The sequence below is a fragment of the Buteo buteo genome, chromosome 10 (genome assembly GCF_964188355.1).
Source record: "Buteo buteo chromosome 10, bButBut1.hap1.1, whole genome shotgun sequence".
NCBI lineage: Eukaryota > Metazoa > Chordata > Aves > Accipitriformes > Accipitridae > Buteo > Buteo buteo.
Genome location: NC_134180.1, coordinates 12,102,086 through 12,123,513, shown reverse-complemented (window position 1 = coordinate 12,123,513; position 21,428 = coordinate 12,102,086). Strand labels below are relative to the sequence as shown.

General features: G+C 46.0%; 1 protein-coding gene across 1 annotated transcript in view; it reads left to right on the top strand.

The window, feature by feature from the left end:
- The window catches only part of COLGALT2 (collagen beta(1-O)galactosyltransferase 2), a 57,261-nt gene extending 35,833 nt beyond the window's left edge, over positions 1–21,428 (top strand). The window contains exons 2-12 of the mRNA XM_075037549.1: positions 1,163–1,273; positions 2,770–2,887; positions 3,640–3,774; positions 8,213–8,417; positions 13,385–13,504; positions 13,984–14,060; positions 16,007–16,113; positions 16,939–17,071; positions 18,406–18,533; positions 19,052–19,258; positions 19,715–21,428. Of these exons, the coding sequence (XP_074893650.1) occupies positions 1,163–1,273; positions 2,770–2,887; positions 3,640–3,774; positions 8,213–8,417; positions 13,385–13,504; positions 13,984–14,060; positions 16,007–16,113; positions 16,939–17,071; positions 18,406–18,533; positions 19,052–19,258; positions 19,715–19,991 (1,618 nt within the window). The 3' untranslated portion in view covers positions 19,992–21,428. The remainder of the gene's footprint in view (positions 1–1,162; positions 1,274–2,769; positions 2,888–3,639; positions 3,775–8,212; positions 8,418–13,384; positions 13,505–13,983; positions 14,061–16,006; positions 16,114–16,938; positions 17,072–18,405; positions 18,534–19,051; positions 19,259–19,714) is intronic.

Genomic DNA, 21,428 nt, shown 5'->3' with positions numbered 1-21,428 from the left:
AAGGCTTTGAGGATCCCAGGAGGAGACAGGCTTGTGGCTCCTTTGGGAGCCTTTCCACATGGTTATTGTCAGAGACGTGGATTTGTGCATCGTGTTCCACTTTGTGCAGCTATACTACTCAACCCTGAGGAAAAAACATTCTTCGGATGCTGCTTTCAAGGAGGATGGCAGAGGCCATAGGGGAAGCAGACCGGTTTCTCCCACTCCATTGTTTGGGACTGAGTGCTACTGCAGTGCTTTAGGAAGACATAGCATCTGCACAAAGCTCCTCTGTGTGTTTTCACAAACTTGTAAGCTCTGTGTCAAGAAACAGTAAGAAAGCAAGCTGTCTCTCTCAGAGCCTCAGCCTCGCTGCTTGCTGGCTATAGCAGGGTGGGGGGAAGGAGGTCTGATGCTGGTCCTGGTGTATGTGGAGCATCCCTGCCTTCCCCTGCCACCTCTGTGCTCAGCTTGGCCATGCACAGGGAAGTTGTGACAGGCTGTGCTAACTGCAGGTTGCAAATCAGAGGCAAGTGGCTTTCTAGGCCTTGGCTATAGTTATCCATGTTGTAGAGCAGCGAGTGACGTGTTCCTTTGCTCTGCTAGTGGTGTGTTAGCGGGGGCTCCTCTCAGTGTCTTAGCAGAGCCCCCGATCCTGGCAGAAGTGATTCCTGGGCCATAGGGTGAGGCAGCGGTGTTTGCGTGCCCACAGCTGGGCTGTGCATCTGAAAAGGTGGGCTTGCAGGGTGATAAAGCAAGCAGAGCAAAAAATCCTGGTACTTCTAGAGACAAGACCTTCGCGGTTCCTTACATTGGGCCGTTCATCTTGAGATGGCCTACCTTGTCTTTGCCAGTGGATGAACTGAACAGAGAGTTCAGTCCTGTATCCGCTTGATGATAAAGCTGCTGTAATTCCTGTGAGGCAGGAGGAGATCAGTGAGAGGCGAGGGGTGTGCAAGCATGCCTGCATTAAGGGGGTGTTCTGCCTTTGTGGGGAAGCGGGGCTCTGCTGTGTGCCTTAGCAAGGGCTTGCACATCTGTGGAGCTGTGCTGAGTTCTGCCAGGAGCTGCATGTGCCAGTAAGAAATAGTTCTGCCTCTGTTTGACTCATTTACCAGCTTGGAAAAGGCAAAGAACCTAAATCTTGTGTTAACAGGCTTCCTTTGTGCTCTCATTTTCCCAGGGTGGCCACTGACCACAATGTTGATAACACCACAGCAATCCTTAGGGAGTGGCTGAAGAATGTGCAGAACCTCTACCATGATGTGGAGTGGAGGCCGATGGAAGACCCCCAGTGAGTACTGCAGTGAGGGACTGACTGAAGCTGTTTGGTGTATATGTCAAATTTCCTAGATTTTCTGTTGTCAAATCAGGAGATGTATTAAATGTCCAAGCATTAAAATGTAGGAGGTGGTGGTGGTGGTGGGTTTTGGGGTCTGTCCCATTAAAATTGTGTTCTTATGGAGCCCATAAAAAGGTCTCTGACTTCAGTGAAGCAACTCATCCAGAACTTCAGAAAATTTTCCATTCAGTTATTTAGGATCTACAGCTGCTCTCTTTGCGTGGTAAACAAATCACATCAAAAGCTACAGGGAATAAAAACTGTCATTCTTTATTTGCAAGGAAGCAGAGAAACCATAACCCATTCCCATAGTGTCTCTGAAAGTTCTGTCCAAGACATCAAATATTCAGTAAGTTCTGAGCCAGAGAACTAGATTTAATTCAGTATATTATGCCTTTGCATGACTTGTAGGATCATTCCTTTGAAATATTATGTTAGGTGTGTTGGGTTTTTATTGCTTTATTCTATTTATTTATTTATTTTAAGACCAGCTGTTTTGTTCTGTTTTCTATTTCTTCTATCAGGGAAGAGTATATCCGTTTCCCCTTTCTTTAGGCTTGCTTTTATTTTCAAGGTCCTCAGTGCAGTGGTGGGGCATTTGTGGTACAAACCCACAGGGAATGCTTGTTTTATTGACTTTTCTAATCCTTAATTGGAATTGAGTTTTCTTAATCCTGTCAAACGTGGCTTTAAATTCTGTTAAAAGTTTTTGAAGTTCTTAACTCCTTCACTGGCTTACGCTGGCACTGTTTCAAAGTCCTGAATTTTTATTCCACACAGGGGTCTGCCCCTAAGTTTCCTCCCATCTTTGTTATAAAGCATTTGCTTTTGGACCTGATCCTGAAAACAGAGATGTGTACATAACTTTGCTCGTGTGATTGGGCTCATGGGGTTGGGTGTTGGGTGTTTGTAGATTAAAGAGCTGTTATTGGGATGTGTTAACAGTTACTAATAATGCCCAGACTCCGAGGGAACCCAGATTGCCTTCATCTTCACATCCTCAGCTTTGTTGATTCTACTGGGCTTAAGGAAGCAGCATTTACAGTCTTAAAGCCTAGCAGAGGACAGATGAATTTCTACCAGAGGGTCAGATGAGGTAAATCAGCTTCAGTTCACTTTGGTGGGGTAACCTCTGCTTACATCAGGTGAGAGCCTGCTGCTGTGGAAGAAACTCCTGGTTTTGATAGTGCTGTTTTGCTTGTGGCCGCTTGGTCGGCAGGAAATGGTGCAGTGCTGCTTGTTCTCCAGTGCCCTGTGTACACATGCCAGCATGAAACTTGGAATCATTCTCCCTCAAAACCTCTCCTGGGTTGCCTGAGGTGACTCTAACACTGTTTTTCTTTTGGAAAGAAGGCAGCAAGGGAACTTTTTTTTTTTTTTTTTTTTTTTTTTGGACTAGTGTAATAGGGCCCAGACATGGGTTGTAGTCACTTTTTTTTCTTTGCTAGGTCTTACCCAGAAGAAATTGGGCCAAAACATTGGCCAAGCTCCCGATTCACTCATGTGATGAAACTCCGACAGGCTGCCCTGCGCGCTGCACGAGAGAAGTGGTCAGACTACATCCTGGTAAATGCAAGGTTTGATTTATTAACTGTCCTCAGGCAAAAGCTTTTCAGGTAGTCACTCTGATACTTGGGGCTGCCAGAAAGTTTCTTCTCCATCTAAAGACAAAGCTCTTTGTGGTGAGATGCTGTGTGTCATTTCTTGGTCTGATGAGCAAGAGACTTTGCAGCTAGAAAGATAAGTCCCTGGGCAAACCCAAGGCTTTCTCCACAGAGGTCAGGATTGAATATAATCCTGGTGCTGGGTAGGTACCTGCGAGGGTCCCTGAGATTGAAACCCCACTTATTATTGATGAAATGTAAGGGAAATAGTTTTGCACAACAGTTGTGGAAAGATGCGTGCCTTTGGTGATTACAGCAGCAGTTAATGACGGTGTTCCCAGCCTCTGAACAAGGCAAGGGTGTGAGGCCAGTTTTTAAGAGTCTTCTTGATCCTTTTCAAAAAATAAACCTGCCCTGAATTTTCAGCAGTGTTATTTTCCCTCGCAGCTCCCTTGCCCCTGTGCTGGAGTAACGTTCTGTGGAGTCAGAGGGAAGCTCCACATCTTTTCCCATCCCACAGCTGTGGTGCAGGGGCAACCCCCGTGGGGTTCACCCATAACAACCATATGTCCTGTGGTATTAAAACCACCAGCTCTGTGGTTTTTGCCAATACCTCATGCCTCTGGCTGCCTTGTTCCCAAGAAAGTGTCAGGGGAAGCATATCATTTTATCTAATAACAAATTTCTTTTTCTCTTCCCCTCTTCCTTCTCTAGTTTATTGATGCAGATAATTTACTGACCAACCCACAAACCCTGAACCTGATGATAGCAGAAAACAAGACATTGGTGGCACCGATGCTTGAGTCTCGCTCTCTCTACTCTAACTTCTGGTGTGGCATCACCCCCCAGGCAAGTGACCACGTGAACGGTGCTGGGTGACTGTGCAAGCTATGTTTTCAAAGGCCTTCTGCCTTGTGTCAGTGAAGCAGTGGGCATTGTTTCTGTTCTATGGGCTTTCCCACCTTCTTCTCTAGTGTCCTTCTTCTGAAAAGAAGCTGCTGTAGCTGAGGCATGCAGAGGTGGTGTTAGCATGTACTGAGGATAGTGATGTCATGCGGTCATCTCAGTTTGCGCCTCTCTCAGTGACAGCATCCCAAATCTTGGGTGGGTGTCTTTAGGAAAGGTCCGTATGTTTATAGGGAATCTGGGAGTAAGGGTAGAGAGTACATGGCAGTCTATAAATGCTTTTCAGGCTTTGTTTTCTAACCAAGCTGTAGATATGAGCAAAGCAATACATGTTCCGCATTGGGTGTGCAGGCACATAGCTGAAACTTGCTTCCTTATCTGAGATTCCTCGCTTAAAAAAAAGCTGAATCTGGAGGAAGCTTAGGTTGCTTAGCCAAAAGTCCTGGGAAGTGATACAATCCCACTAACTACATTAAAAATACTGATATACACACCAAAATTTATTTGAGGTTGTTCCATATGTTTGTGTAGTGGCCTTAAAACTCTTGGTACATAATTTTAGACTAGCTTTCCTGTATAGCGATGCTAATCTGAGAAGAATTTGCTTTTCTTTCTACAGCTCTCCATTGTGTATAGGTTATTTTTCTCACATGTGAACAAATTTTTGTAGTCAGACAACACCCTTTGCCTTGTAGCGAGTGTGTATGCCGAAGTGTGTATGTAAAGGGTACTGGTGTAAAGGACAGAAGTGCTGAGCCTAGAAATTAGTTTCCTGTTACTTTCTCAAATCACATATACTGCAGAAAGTATCAGATACAAAGATGTTGTCTAGTAGAAACAGCATTATTTTTAGAGCCAGAACGAGGTGGAGCTGTCACTTTACAAGTTGCCCCACATCACTGTGGTGTGTTGACCCTGGCTGGTAGGTAAGACCCCACCCAGTCGCTTTCTCACTCCTGCCCAGCGGGATGGGGGAGCAAATTGGAATTGCAAAAGCAGGAAAAAAAAAACCCACCACCAAACCCCAACCAAACCCCAAAGCAACCCTCATGGGTTGAGATAAAGGCAGTTTAATAAGTGAAGGGGGGGAAAAATAACCCAAACAAACAAGTGATGCAAAATCAGTCACTCATCACCAGGAGACCGTTGCCCAACCATTCCCTGGGTGCTGGCTGCTTTGGAAAAGCTCCCCCAGCAGCGTTCTTGCTGAGCATGATGTTACATGGAAAATCTATGGAAAATCACTTTGGTCAGTTTGGGTCAGCTGTCCCAGCTGTGTCCCTTCCCAGCCTCTTGCCCACACCCAGCATACTTGCTGTGGGGGGCAGAGTGAGAAACAGAGAAGGCGTTGATACTGTGCGAGCACTGTTCAGCAGCAGCTAAAACATCAATGTGTTATCAACACTGTTTTGGTCGCCTGTCTAAACCACAGCTCCATATGGGCTGCTATGAAGAAAATTAACTGCATCCCAGCCAAACCGAGTCCATAAAAGGATTTTAGTAAGAGAATCAAATATATAGAAGGACAGATATATTGTCACAGTCATTTTTTGCCTTTTTTTACTCTTTTAATTTGAAATATTCTTGATTAAGCTCTAAATGGGCTTTCTAAGACATTCAGGCTGAAATGGGGACTGTAGTTAATGCTTTTTTCTCCCAGGTAAGCCTCAATAATGAGATCAGCTTTTTGACCTGTTCTCTAGTCTGCTGCTGGCATGTGTTTTGTCCTACTTTGAGGAGGCAGGATACCAAGCTGCATGTCTCCTAGAATAGGAAGAGGTTTTTTGTTCTCTTGAGAAGTTTCCCTTTTTGCCCACGTTGGCCCTGGAAAGCTTCAGGATTTCCTTTTTACTTCCATGCCTGAGTCTTGCGTTTCCTTCTTCATAAAGACAAGCTTGCCTTACTGCACAGACAACTGTGTTTAAGCTTCAGCTGCACATACATCTTCGAGCTTCCCCAGGGCATGTGAATAGGAGTACTTTAGAGACGCTCTATGGTCCTGCCCTTCCCTGCCATCTTGATTTATTCTGTAGAGCTAACCGGGTACTAACTGTTGTCATTATTGCTGGAGTGACACGAAGAGCAAACTCCATTCCCCCTTTCTTCTATTTACCTGGTGTAAAAAGTCATTCTTCCTTCCCAGTGTTATCAAGGACACAAGTAGGGACCACAGGCAGGGTGAAAACTTAACAACTGTACTGGGTCGAACCAAAGGTCCATCTGGTAGCAGCAGTTACTAGCAGATGCCTAGGCAATAGTATAAGAACATGGCAAACAAGTAAGTGAATGATACCTCCCCAAAATATTTTTTATTCTCTGGCAATCTCCTTCTCTTTGATTTCTTGAGGAAGGTCTTTGTCTTTAAAGTTCTCAGTGATTTTTTTGTTTGGTTGGTTTTTTGGTTTTCTTTACAGAAATCACTGTCTGAATCTTTTTTTTTTTATTATTATTATTTTTTGGGGCATCCACACCATCTTATGGCAAGGAGTTCCACAGTTCAGACTAACTAATTGAGTAAAAATAGCAGGAAAAGGTCTTGAACTTCCCAAATTCTCGGGAAGCAAATATATAGATAAGGAAAGGCGGAGGGAGTGGTGTTTACATGTTTCAGGTTTTGTTTTAAAATGGAGATATAAAAGTCATAGCGAAGGCATTGTCCTTTAAGTTTTTAAGGTTAGGTCCTGAGACAGCCAGGTTTTCCACTGATATAAATCAGCATTGCTCCACAGGCTGAAGTGGATCTCTGCCTGTGTGCACCAGCCTCAGCCCTGGCCCTAGCATTACCTCTCCAGTAGTAAATTTCCATCATTACCAGTGTTAGCTGAGAAAAGGAGAGGGGAAAAAACTAGCAGCAAATGCATCTTGCAGAATTTGGTGAAAAAAACTGGTCAAATGAAAAGGAAAGTTCCCACTTTTTTTTTTCTTCTTCTTTTCTCTTAGTTGCTGCTTCTTGTTTCTGTGCTCACAGTCCCACAGCTTCATGCTCTCAGCCTTGCTCTCCCTGGGGACTTGGGGATGGAGTAACAGCTGGAGCACATCCTGAAACACTCAGCACTGAGCAACAGCAAGCCAAACCCAGCTCCAGACAGCTTAACATTTAGTTGTCATAAAGCTAACCTTCATAGGAGAGCACAGCAATAGTGCTGACAAGTTGGAGTCTTTCTTGACTACACATGGTTTATGAGCAGTGAAAAGCCCCAAAACCCCATAGTGAGTGACTGGAGGAGGAAAGATTAGTTTCCAGCATCTTTCACCTGTGGGCATTCTTGGATGTCTGTTAAAGGCTGAATATCTTAACCCTTACTTTGGTGGGAATGCTAGTAAGGTCTCTGCCCACTTGCTCCTTTTCATGAAAATCAGACTGGCTCTGTCCTTCAGATACCTAGTCCTCACAGTATGGTCAGAAGGTATCTGAAGGACAGAGGGGATGTTCGACAGATACACAAATAGACAAATGCACCACGCCATGCTTCTACACAAAACCAGGGTAAAGTGGTTCTGCAGTGATTTGCTTGGCTGTTGCTAGGATGCTCATGGAAAATATAACGCAAAAGTGACTTTAATGTATTTTAGTGACTCATCATTTCTGTAAAGACCAGAATCTGCTCTGGATTCAACCATCAGCCGTGTCGGGGTGTCTAATTGCTGTGTTAGGATCTTCTTTCTGGAGGAATTCAGTGTATTTATTTCCAAATCTGATAGCTTTAGACATATTGCACCTGCAAAACCAGTTGTGAGCTGTACAACACGGGTGTTGCACCCACAGTGCTGGAAGGCTAGCAAAGGTTGTGGTTACAGAGAAATGAGCTGACTGACGTGCCTCCCCCAGACAGACTGTGGAGAGAGCTCAGGAGTGAGTATTAAACCTGCTTGCCCTGGGATGGAGGAAGCAAGGATTCTTACACAGCTGATGGAGACTGAGATGTTGCCTTTGCTGTCGTGAAGCAAATGACTTTTTTTTAAAGTTATGGTCAGAAATAATTTGCAGGTCCTATTCTATGAGACACTGAATGTCCTTTGTGCCTGTTGAACATGGAGGATGTCATGGATGCTCAGCAGCTATGTGCAAAAATGGTTTTCAAAGAGCCAGGAGAAAACAGTCTGAGGCTTGAAGCTCTATTGCAAGGGAATTTTGCAATGGAAAGGCTTGGGTTTCCAATAGCTGCTAAAAAGGAGAGAGAAGGTCAAGCTTTAACTTTTGTGATGGAGATTGTTTCTAAATACTCAACTGAGCCCTTTCCAAATGGGAGACACTTAAAAATCTGAGAATTGAGCACTGATCTGTCTCTGCTAGGGAGGGCTAAGGGTGACAGCTTTTGCTAAGGAGCATCTATGAAACAGAAATCTCTTGTAACCAGCAGCCCCCCCATTGTGATTGCAGGGCTATTACAAAAGGACCTTGGATTATCCCCTGATTCGGGAATGGAAGAGGACAGGCTGTTTTGCTGTCCCGATGATTCATTCCACGTTCCTCATTGACTTGAGGAAAGAGGCCTCCACCAAGCTGATGTTCTACCCCCCCCACCAGGACTACACCTGGAGCTTTGATGATATCATGGTCTTTGCCTTCTCCAGTCGCCAAGCAGGTATGTCTGGAGCCTTTGCCGGGGAGAATTCACTAGTAGAGACATGCAGACCTCTACTTTGAGTTCACAGGCCCAAAAGTCCTATGTTGGCTTCAGTGGTGAGTTAAGACCCTGTTCCCTTTCCTCATTTGGATCTGGTCAGGGATAACAAGCAGCAAGTGACTGGCAATGCAGTTTTGAATCACAGGTAGCTTCAAAGGACACAGGAGCCGTTCTTGGGATGGAGACAGTGTTTCAGAGACAATATGTGTGCCATCCACCCTTGATTTGTGTCACAGCAAGACAGTAGTGAACACAGGTGAATGCTGTGAGAGGGGAAGGTATTCTGAAGGCTGTAGGTAAGGTATCTGAAGTCACCACTTCTAGGAGATCCATGAGGAAGGGGGTGAGGGCAAGAGACTGTTTCTTAAATGTAGCAGCCCTTGTGGAAAACAAAAACCAAGTTGCTTACCCAAAGTGCTGATGAGGCTTCACTTCATGGCAGCTCAGCAGGAATTGTCTGAGAGGTAGGGGGGGGGTGTTTTGGGTTTTTGGTGTTTTTTTGTTTGTTTTGGTTTTGGGGTTTTTTTTTTGGAAAGCAAAATCAGTGCAACTTTCAGGGAAATGATGTGAGTCTGTGGGCTGTGCTGAGAGGAAATCTGTTGCAGGCAAGAGGAGGTTAGAGCTGGTGTGTGAGCAGTAAAATCTCTGTATACTTGACATTGTATCATTGGTGCTTTGGGAGAACCAGTCGAGCACTGAACTGCCTTGAGATCCTTGAGGCACAGCAGAGAGAAAATGTGTACCACTCCAGCTGATACTGGGATCAGTTTCTACCGGTCAGTGGGAGGATTTCAGTCAAACCTGAAATACAGGGGTCCTTTCAGGCCAAATCACAACCTCAGTGTCCTCTTCCTTTGTCTGGAATGGCTGTTGATGTTTGCAGAGAGCTCCCGGTGTCTCAGAGAACTCACTGTCTCTTAAGGGCATGATACTGCTGCTACTGCTGCTTGTCCTCATGGTGAGGTTGTTTAGTCCCATTTATTTTTGGAGAGTGGATCTGGTGGGTATTCTCTCTCCACCAAAGTCCTGGGTGGCAGACCTGTATGTAGTATTGTCAGAGCTGAAAGGGGCTCCTGGGAAGAATATGGTTGTAATGGCCATCTTTATTGTTCTTTGCCCTGCTGTGTTGAATAGGGGAAAGTTTGGGGCCTTATAAGGAAAAAAGAGACTGATGAAACCTCAGCAGCACCAATGAAATGCACTTCTGTTCAGAACTTCATGACTGGTTTGCTGGGTTATTGAGGTGAATTAGGGAAAAGTTGTTTGTGAGTTCTCTGAGTGATGTGCAGTTGGTGTTGCCTGTCTTCTGTTTGTAAAAGAGGCAAAGTTAGGGTGAGAAGGAAGGGCTGTTCTTGGGGGACAGACAAGCAGAGAGAAAGTGAAGTGTTGTTGTTGGCAGTCATTTCTGCAGAAGAGACAGGCTGAGAAGACTGCCTTTTCCACCATTTCCAGACCAGCACAGCAGCCACCAGCTGTTTGTAAGTTTCCTTTTAGTGCTGTTTCTGGTTTGAAGTTCTTGACAGCATTGAAAAACATGGCATTGTCTTGGCAGACTAAGTAGAGCTTTTTAAAACTCAGCTAAGAGAGGATGAGGGGCATCAAATGCGACAGATGAATGGTAGAGGAGGAGCAGCGAGAGCTGAAATTAGAGCCCTTGGAAGGCAGAGGCAAGATGTGAACTTGCAGGACACCTTTGGGGCCCTGACTTTCCGAGTCAGGACGTCAGTATATTGGCTCCAGAGAATTGAGGTTTAAGTCTGGATAGCAAAGCAGACTCCTTCAAATCTACCTGCCCAGCTTGTTGCCTCTGACAGCTCTCCCAGAAATGCAGCATCCAATGAGTGTGGCAACTGCATTGCAGTAGCTCCAGCTGCTTAAGAGATATTTCAGGGATTCAAACACATGATTTTTTTTTCCTTCCGTCCTAGAATACTTTAGCTTTTTCCAGGACTGACCCATGACATGAAAGGCTTTGCTTCCGCAGTCTGGCCCATTGATCTGCTCAGATAGTTGGCTTGTGTCCTGGCTGAGTTTTGTCACCCAGGATAAAAGGATGATATCCAGGTTCAGAAATGTGAAAAATGTATGGACTTTGAGGTAAACTTCTCTTCGGAGTAATTTCACTTACTTCCCTGAAGTCATAAATGATATTGGCTTTTGTCCAGGCCAAGTACTGCACTTAATGCCTCGGATCAAACCATCAATTTTCAACAGTGAATCTACTGCTTGAAGCAACTGTTTTGTCATGCTCCAAAAAGACCGTCCCACTTCTGCTGAGAGGACGTGGCCTGTGATGGGAGTACTGACTCGGAACAAAACTCGGTGTGGATGTTTTATTGACAAAGGTGGACTCTGTAGAGCTCCTTGTGTCACAAGATAGCATTTAGCCAGCCAGATCTCCTGAGCTTCCTTTCAGCCTGAGGCTCTGAGGACCTAGAGTCAGCCAGCAGGCAAGTCTGGTCACAGGGATGTGGGGGAAATTTAGGTTACCTAAATAAGGCTGTGAGTTTAGGGCATGGCTGTGAATCCTGGTCACTGCCTTACAAAGGCTAATAATAATACAAGTATCTATGGCTTTTCTTTCCCTTGTAGCAATTGTTTATTTTATTATAAAAACAGAGCTGGAGAGTGAGTCCCCCTCACCACTTTAAGGTAGATTTACCATTTTAAAGTAGCTTTTATCCCAGAAGGAACAAAAATACTGGCGTGAATGTATGCAGATTAACTGTGTTTAAGCCAGCGGAAGATAAGAACGGAGATTAGTGAGCCAGATAAGATTAGTTGATTAGATCAGTGCCAAATCCATTAATGTCAGCAGGTAGTATTTTTTATTCTGCCATTTAGCTAAATTGCAGCTGACAGCTGAATGTGTTTTGGCAAGTAGGGTAGCCAGCAATTTACTTGCAAAACTTAAAATGGTAGAAACACTGGGGTCATTAATGCAGACAATTTTGCTTTGCTAAAAATACCAGGGATTAGGAGGACTAATACATGAAAGCATCAACACACCAGGTAGTGTCTGCTTTTCGTTTATTTCCTAGAGGGAATGGGGTGGTTGTGCTTGTTTCATTTAAAAAAAAAAAGGGGGGGGGGGAGGAGAGCTTATACGTTTGCATTTTTCTTTAAATCTGCTTTGTATGGGTTCTAGCAGCTTTCAGATTGTGGTTAGTTAATAAAGGACCTTAGCAGAGCTCAGTGAAAAACAGTGGAGATACTTTCCCTTGGCTCCTCTGGATGTAGCTTTTGAGTGTGGTGCCTGATGTGACATCAGGTTGAGTGCTGCTGCAGTTATAGCCAATAGTGAGCAAACCCTTCGTCAGTCCAGAGGGAACAGAGTTTTGCTGATCGCACGTTGCTGGGACATTCCCAGTGAACAAGCTCAGCAGTGGGTGGGTCTCTTCTCTTGCAAAGGCTCTGAGGAGAGGCTTTGCATCTTCTCTTTGTTTCACACCATCAGATTCAGCTCCTTGAACAAGTAGTTGCAAAAGCTTTTGAGTAGAAGGATGTTACATTACCACTTCTGTTTGAAAACATCTTTTCTCATTGCTGGTGTCTCTCTCTGGGGTTTTCCTCTAATCTTCAGACCACTGTAAAAACTAGTCCTGGAGAGGAAAGGACCATGTTTGGTGGTAGACTAGGCACTTCCGAGATGATTATCCTGTATATTCCTCAAAGTCCTTTGCCAACACAGGTGAAAATGTCTTTGTTTTCTGGCCAAAGCAAACAGAAGCAGGAAGATGCTTGACTGCAAAACGCAGAGTGAATCCCTTGCTAGGCTAGTAACAGACCCTGCAGCTATACTGATGCCTTGGGCCTTGCAACTTCATCCCGTGTGATCCCAGGGGAGCTGAACTGCCTGGGCCCACATTTGGCCAACTGTGTGCTGTTGAAGCTGGGGATCAGGTTGGCTCCTCCACCCTGGAAGGGTCACTCCATAGTTATTGTGGTCTGACAGAGAAGCCTTGCAAAGCTCAGACAAAAGCTTCCATCACCCCTAGCCACACTGGGTTTGTTTGAATTTTTCCTTCTCTAAGGCTGCCTGCTCGGATAGACCTGCACCCTTCTTTGCCCAGCATGCAGGACAGGGCATCCTCTGCCCACAGAGGAGGGGGGTATCCCGTAGGACTGCTTCCCTTGTGCCTGAGCCGCTTCACCCCTCACAGGTTTGTGACAAGCACAGCCTTCCTGTGTTGCCCTGAGCTTTGAAACCTGTGTGTTTTCCCCCACCTTTGAGCCCCATTCCCCCCCCGCCCCGGTTTGGAGGCCGTTGCTGAGCCCTGGGTGTGTGCAGGGAGAGAGGCTCCATGTCCCAGGATCGCTGCTGCTTCGCCTTCAGCACAGCTGCAGGTGGAAGCCCATTTGGCTCCTTTGTCAGCCATGGCATCGCTTGAGGCTGGCTTACTCAGAGGGTGAAAACCTGTTCCTGCTTTTGGCTCTGGTCTGTAAAGGGATTTTCAGGTGAGGTGCCAGGTCTGAGCAGTGCAGGTGGGGTTTTGGGGCTGGGGGTTTCTGCGGTACTCCCCAGTTATAGGCAGCAGTCCTGCTGTGTGTATCAGACACTGCTTTTGCTAAAGGCTAGTTCTGCCCTCTGCTGTAGGATTCTTTTCATAGCGTGAAGGCAAAGGCCAGGTCTTTCTCTGGTCTAAGAGGGGTGTTCTGTCTCTCCTAGGAGAAAACTGACTGCAGTTAGAAACCCCTTCGGTTAGGGAGCAAGTAGAAATTGGTTTCATAGGACAGGCCACTTTGCTGCCAGCTAAATAAAACAGAAAATGGCATGGTAATGTTTTTGAATTGTTTGCTTATGAAGCAGAACTTCTTGGGACTGAGGTCCTGGCTTAAGTTTTATTGTGGCTATGTAGCAACAGAGCAGCAAAATCCACTCGTAAAAGACCCGACTCTAATTTCTGTTTTTCTGTAATCCCCAGGGATACAGATGTTCATCTGCAACCATGAACACTATGGTTTCCTTCCCATGCCCCTGAAATCGCACCAGACACTGCAAGAAGAAACCGAGAACTTTGTGCACACACTAATTGAGGCTATGAGTAAGTTGCTGTGCCCTGCAATGATGGAGCCCCATAAGTTAATGTTTGTAGAGATCTCCTGCCAGCAGCCCAACTCTTTTCCCCTTGGGAGTCTGCCTCCTGATCTGACTGCTCTGATACTGTTTTGTTATGCAGTTTTCCATTTCCACTGTTTTTCTATCTAGGGATGTAATAATTTCACGGTCAGGTCAACCCCCTTCACAAAACCCCTTAACTTCCCCACTTTAACATGCAAAAATGCAACTTCAATGTGGAAAGGATGCTACAGAACCTCGTTTTTGTCATCAGGTCTGTCTGGCATGTGGCTGCTGGCTCCTGCTTTGCAACATGGATGCTTTCTGCTACACCCACTCCTGCACTGCTTTCATGTCCCAGCTCTCTGGGGCTTTTTAGGCCCAGTGATGAAAACACATGCAGATATGTTATATCAATGCAGCTTGTACATGAGGGTGATGCTTGGGATCTCTCCTCTCTTTCAGTTGATCGACCTCCCATTGAACCCTCTCAATATGTCTCTGTTCCTCTGAAGAACCCTGACAAGATGGGATTTGATGAAGTAAGGAACCTATTCTGCTGCCATTGTCTTGTCTTGTCTTGCTATTTATCACTTAGAGGACCCGGTTCTCCCTGTAGCTTAGCTTCCAGCTGTTTCCCCTGGAAAATATTATCTTTTCACCTAGTCAGCTTTTTCCCAATCACTCATCTTTTGGACTTAAACTTTTGGCAAGGAGAAAATAGCCATCCTTATTTGGGGAGAACTTCTGCCAAGCTCAAGGAAGCAGAAAGGAATGGGCTCAGGAAGCGTTCTTTCCCTCTGGCACTTGCTGTGGAGAAATGAGGCCAGTCAGGTCTGCGGGCACTTAGTACCTGCTGCAAGACCACTGATTAGAAGTGCAGGTTTGTGTGCAAGGGCAGCGCCCAGCAAATCTTTGGGGTTCCTGTCTTGATAGTATGGATGTTTTAATCCAGCCAGGAGGAGATAGCAGAAATGAGGCTGAAAAACACGTTATTTAACTCTGCAGTTCTTGTGCTGTTTCCTCTACATCTGACTCTGCAGAGCAGCTTGGCAGTCCTTCTGTTCTGTGACAAAAACTGGTCTTTTGGGAAACCTCTCCTGCTTTCCAGTGACAGAAGGGAACAATTTCTGTCACCTGAGAGACACTGGAGAGTCTGGAGCAGCTGGGGGAGCCAGGCTCACAGCTGGGTTCTAGCCCAAGCTGGGTATGTCCAGGAGTGATGAAAATCACACATGCTGTCTCCTTACTGTGGCGGCTCTCCCTCTGCCCTGCTTGGTCACCATGTTTTTCTGCTATGGCTTTAAGTTAAAGTGAACTAGAAAGATGGTTGCTGACACTGGTAGCGCCCCAAGACCCTGCAGAAATTCCTTTCCTGACTCTGCCTCACATTGTGGAGAGAGCAGGCATTGAGGGGAGAAGGCTGGAGAGGGACCTGCTGTGCTTTAATTAACCAGTGTCCATGTTATTCCCAGAGCCAGCAACCCCTGGGTATGCAGCTGCCAGGGTGGCAGTGGCACCATGACCGAGGGAGTTGTGGTGATCAGGGGAGCCTTTGTTTTCTTGGTGTATTCTGCTACATCTGTTTATATGACTCATGAAGTCTGAACCTGATTTGGTTACGTGTGTTGGAGTGTCTGTGTTTAGGACACAGCTGGTGTAGGTTTTTTTCCATGTTGTCCTTTGTGGCTGCACTATATTTATCCAATTTATTATTTTTGCATTTGTACTGAGCTGGAATTTGATCCACTTCTTACTGGGGTGAGGTTTTGCTCTACAGGCTACAAGGCTGCACTTGTACTTGTCTGCCTGGGACTAAAAAATATCCCTGACCCTCTGCAGTTTACCTGCATATGAGGTCTTCAGTCCTCTGCTCCCTACCAGAGAGTCTGTCTCCTCAAGGCTTGGACAGAGCTCTGCCCAGACATCTTTGTTCCCGGTCTTGGCTCTCTACTAGGCTTTCTGCTCTGGCAGGGGTAGCACTGGATTTTCAGTGCCTGAAGTAATTACAAAAATCCTCTCTTTGCTGTGTCCTTGTACGTGGATGGTGGCCCGACTGATAATCCTAAATACAGGCAGTGGCAATATTGTGAGGAAGCGTGTGGGTCAATGTTCCTCTGGGACTGGAGCTGGAGATGGCCATTTTACTCTGCCTTTAATATAAATAAAAACATTCTATATCTTTGAAAATTATAGACTTGGCTGTGACTGGTCTCCTCTCACCTTTATTCATCTTCAAAGAGCAACTTTCCCTGTGACATAAAATACCCATAAAAAGTAGTTGTTAGACAAAGAATAACCCTCTAACCTTTCAACTCAAAACCAACCCCCATTTTTTGACAAATTCTAAGCAACCCGGAGTAAAACCACACCTGGTATTTTAATAAGATCTGCTTTTCCAGTGGGGCTGCTGGAGAAGAGTGGATCAGGTCTCCCTTTTCTTCCTCACTCCCAAGCCAGGAGGCTGATGTCTTTCTCTTCTACTCAGATTTTCATGATCAATCTGAAGCGTCGGAAAGACAGGCGCGATCGGATGCTGCGGACTCTCTATGAGCAGGAGATTGCAGTCAAGATAGTGGAGGCTGTGGATGGAAAGTGAGTTTCAGCTGGGGTTGCTGATGTTTGGAAGAGTGGGTTGTGCATAACTGCTTAACAGTATCTCTCTGGATGCTCTGACCTCCCTTCTGGTGGGGAAGGGTGCGCTGAGGGGAGAGGTGAATACCACTTTTATTTACCTAACAGTCTGTTTGGGGGAAATTTTGCTCTGTTTCTTCCTTCTTTTCCAATTAGTCAGTCTCCATGAGAGAACTAGTGCAGTGTGGTTCGGACTAAGATGAAAATCAGGTTAAAATCATACTGATTTCTGTGAACTGTAACACTTGCACATAGTTAAAAGGAGTCAGCAGTGAAACTGTTTGAGAGCAATTATCTCCTGGGAAGATAGTCCATCCTAGTGCTACAAAGCTGTTGTGCTACACTGTTAACCCTGACACAGCCCTTTCCAAGCTTACTCTAAGGTGTGTCAAGACCTTTTTATAATGAGAAATCAAGGCAGAAATTTTTGGTCTGGGAGCTGCAAAAAGGCCTCAGGGAGGTAGGAATCCACATGCCATCTAGTGGTCTTTGTGGCTTGGGGGTACCCATCAAGACCTCTTAGAAAAATAAATCTAAACCAAGCACTTGACAAGTTGATGGTCCCACAAGAAGTCATTGACAGAGTTAAGGATATGATTTATCAGCTTAATTTAGAAATGTAAATCAAGAAATTAATTTTTCTCTGGGTTTTTGAGCGAAACAAGTGCAGGAATTTCTCAAGACACAGCTTTTCTCTGAACATCAGTAGCATTTCCCGTGTTGCATCTGTGTCTGACTCGAATTTACTTTTTTTGAAAACGGTGATAGATATTCTGTCTTTCTCAGAGCACTGAACACGAGTCAGCTCAAAGCTCTCAGCATCGATATGCTCCCAGGTTACCGGGACCCATATTCCTCCAGGCCATTAACCAGGGGTGAGATCGGCTGCTTCCTTAGCCACTATTACATCTGGAAGGAGGTAAGGAGTTTGTGGGTGCCTCTGAGTTCCTGCAAGAAGGTGCTGTGGGCAGGCACCATAGGAAGGTGCAGAGCCAGTCGTAGGGCAGAGCATTAAATACAATGCAGGTTTCTGGAAAGCATAGGATAGAACTGTTTTCCTTGGTTTGTAGGGGATTGCGGACAGGGTTTTTCTTGAATGCAGCGTTCAGCTTTCTCATCTGCTTTCCATTTGCCAACAGCTCTGAGTGATTTTTATCAGAATATTTTCATGACTCTTTCTGCAAAGTATCCAATAGCTTGCTTGGAGCAAGCTTGCTTAGGAGAAAGGCAAGAAGGTTTTGAAGAACAAATGGTGTTAAAAAAAACTTCTGGTTTTTTCCCCTGGTTCTGCATCTGTGCTGAAGCAAGTTCAAGTGACTCTGCTGATTGGCTTTTTTCAGTTGTCATATCATAAATATTCTTAACAGTAGGGACCTCTGTTGCCTGAGCTAAGAGATCTTGTTTGGGTGGTAAAAGCTGTAGCTTCCATCTGTCCCTGGTCACCTGGGGAGTGACACTTGAGAAGATCTGGGCTGTGCTGGTCACAGATGCTGGAGTTACCCAGCCTGACATCAACAGGAGGGATTGTTTCAAGTGAGGTGAGATGTGGAGGCAAGGAGAAGGACGGTGCTAGAAGAAGGCTGGGCAATGGCAGCGGTTGCCCAAATATAACAGTGAGGGTTGTACCTCCTGTTGCAGGGTCCTGTACAGACATATAAGGAGACAGCCCTCTGCCCTCAGAGGTGTTAGTTGCAGCACCTCTCAGCAGGGCAGGGCACTGATCCAAACAGCCTAGAGCCAGCAGGAGTGACTTCAGCACTGAGAAGGCAGGCTGTGCTTTTGGGCTTGAGGCTTCTAAATCACCAACAGTCAGATAACACGGGAACTTACATGCAGGATGCCTTTGCATGTGTGTTCTCTAAGTTATCAGGGCCAGGCTTTGGATATGCTAGATGGTCCTCCTTCCCAGACTCCAGGAACACTTTCTTCCAACAAAGAGGTTTTTCTGAACAACGGCTTTGGCATCAAAAGCTGCTGCACATTCTTCTGAGGAGGTGGTTGCTGTGGTCATGCTAGATGGTAGCTCATGGGTGCTACATCAGATGAAGGGTTTTTCTAGGTTGCAGGTGCTCAGCCACAGAGTAATTTCAGGCCTGTTCTCACTGGCTTTTGCAGTCTCTCCCAGATGAGCTGCGAATCTGGGAGTGGTTCTCCTGCCTCCCTACCTAAAGGGTCTACAGGGCAGTGCCAGGTCAGGATGGCCCCCAGCAATTTCAGGGCCGCTGTGATCACTTCTGAACCCTCTTGTTTCAGGTGGTGAACAGAGAACTGGAGAAGACACTTGTTATTGAGGACGATGTGCGCTTTGAACACCAGTTTAAGAGGAAGCTCATGAAACTGATGGATGACATTGAACAAGCCCAGCTAGACTGGGAGCTTATGTAAGTAACCAGCCCTCAGCCACCTGCGAACTCCTGGGCACGCTGGGGAGGTCGGCAGCACCTGCTGTGTCATGTCGGAGATGCGGGTTAATGCTGGAGTGCAGGGGAAGGTGGCAGAGACTTCTCGGTGGCTCTTCCCATGAGGACAGATCTGCCTCCTGGGGCAGGCTGATGCTGGAATGCCCACTGGGTGCCATTACTGCCCTTTGTGGGCAGTGCTGGTTGGTCTCAACAGCGTCTGGAGATGCTGCTGTGATAGAGGAACTGACACAGCTCAGTCCTGAGGCTTGGACCATGGCATCTTAGCTCCCTTAATGAAGTCTTTCACAGCTGTACCACCCACTGGGTGAAGACATGGGTGTCGGGGAGTGGTGCAGGATAGAAATCTGTGAGCCTGCACAGGGATTACTCCTTGGATTGACCCTTTGCCCTTCCCTGGTTGACCTGAACAGTCGTGTGGTCCTAATTGCTGCAGATTCACTTTGGTTCCAATTTCCTTGGTCTTTTCACCCTTTAAGCTACATTGGCCGGAAAAGGATGCAGGTGCAGGAGCCTGAGAAAGCAGTTCCCAATGTCATGAACCTGGTGGAAGCTGATTACTCGTATTGGACCCTGGGGTACGCAATCTCTTTCCAAGGGGCTCAGAAACTCATCGGAGCTGAGCCTTTCGGCAAGATGCTGCCTGTAGATGAATTTCTACCAGTCATGTACAACAAGCACCCTGTGTAAGTAGGATGCCTTTGTTGCTTGGGTTGACATGAGGTGGGTCTTGTGAATGACTTTAAACCAGATCATGTTGGTGTGTCTCAATTCTGTAGCCTGCCTGGCAGGGGACAGGGCTACTCCTCGTGCTTTTTGGTTGTCCGCAGCAGAGCTCCTGACACAGGTCAAAGGAGGTGACAGACCTGCAGCAGAGGGGTTGTTGTCCCTACCTGATGCAGGGCTTGTGGGCTGGTTCTGAGACACTTGGCTATCTCTGGTAATGGAGGCTTTGGTTGTATAGGCTGTGTGTGATTGTGAGACACCTGGTTGTGGCTGTATAGTTAGATTCCACTCCAGCAGCTACCTCCACTCCCTGGGACCTGCTTGCTCAGTGGATTGTCTTGTATCTTACAGTTACAAGCAGTGGCACTGATGAACATTCACTCTGTTACTGATACTTATTTTTCTCTCCTCTTTAGAGCGAAGTACATGGAGTACTATGAGTCCAGAGACTTGAAAGCCTTTTCAGCAGAACCCCTGCTTGTTTACCCCACCCACTACACAGGGCAGCCAGGCTACCTCAGCGACACAGAGACCTCTACAATCTGGGACAACGAGACCGTGTCAACGGACTGGGACAGAACACACTCCTGGAAATCCCGGCAGCAGGGCAAGATCCATAACGATGCCCAGAACAAGGATGCCCTGCCTTCCCAGTCATCTCTCAACGTGCCGTCCTCCAGGGATGAACTATGACTGCCCGCTTCCCCTGGAACTCTGTTGACAGCTGAACCTGCCTCACACTTTAGCTTTTCACCCTTGAAAGTTGTAGAGCAGCTCTTCATGCGGTCTCCTTCCCACTGCTTCGAATGGCAAAGCACAGCGGTTGGACCTGACAACTAACCAAGGCACTTAGGACTGGGTGGGAGATGAAGGAGGAAAAAGAGCAAGTGTTCCAGACTGGCAGAAAAAAGGCAGAGATCTGAACAAAAGCCCTCGCAAGCTTTTGTAAAAAAACAACCTTGAATGACGTCTTTCTACAGTTTCTCCTGTAGAACACTGTATTTATAAAGATTAATATATAGAGGTGTACAAGTGTTAATACCTTTCTGGATAGCTGTAACTGGGCTGCTGTGTAACTTACTCCTTGTAGGTTTGTAGGCTTTTATAACCCTCTTCACTGAGAGAAACCGCAGGCAAGCATTTGGGTTATTTGGTTTTGTTTTTCAAAGGGATCCCTGTCAGAATCAAGATGGTTTCCAAAAGTGTTCAGTGCACTGGAGAAGCGCTCCTCTGTAGTGTCTTCTCCCTCATCACACTTCTATAGAAAACTATTGCTGGCTTCCCCTCTGCAAATTTCAAAACTTGCTAGATCCCATCTAAACAGGCCTCCCAGTCCAGAACTGATGTCTTGGCATGTCTGAAATCTTGGAAGCTAGTGGAGAAAGTCGAGATTGCTGGTTTTATTTGTCTCTGCACTGCCTGAAGGGAACACAGGCGGAGTTAGTCCTTGTCACATCCTGCTTCAGCCCCTGCCCCAACTTATTCCTTCAGGAAAACAAAGCCTGACAACCTATTTGCAGGCCTGTTTAATTAGGCCATAAAACCAAGTGTAGGACTTCTAGGAACTTTAAATTTTAAAAGTTCGGTTATGAACTGCTTGACACTATCTTTATAAAAACAAAACAATCTACAGAAATGTTAGTTTGGTCAAATGTACAATTCTCGACAGCCTTGATTGATAGAACTGTGTTACAGGACGACGGCAAGGCAACTTGTCTTGATATTTTTTCATGTGAAGAGCAAACTTGTCTTTTTGGTTTTGGGGGTGTTTTTTATGACTTCTGATGTACTTGCTGTTGGCTAACACATCAGCAGAGTATGGTGGGGTTTTTTTTGTTTGGTTGTGGTTTTTTTTTAATGTTTCTCAGAGGCCAGGTGATCATGGACCACACCTCTTAGGTTAGCTGGCACAGACCTCAAGCTACAGGCTGTTGTTGCAGTGGGAGGATGCCCTCCTGGACTTGCAATCTAGAGACTCACCTGCTGGCTGATCTGTACAGTTGAGTATGTGTGGCTGGTTCTTTAATTTTTATTTGTTTTTAATAATAACTGATCAGTGTTGTGCTTTCTGCTAAAGAAGACATGTTATTACCTGTCAGCCGGTCTGATAATACATAGAACCTGGTGCAA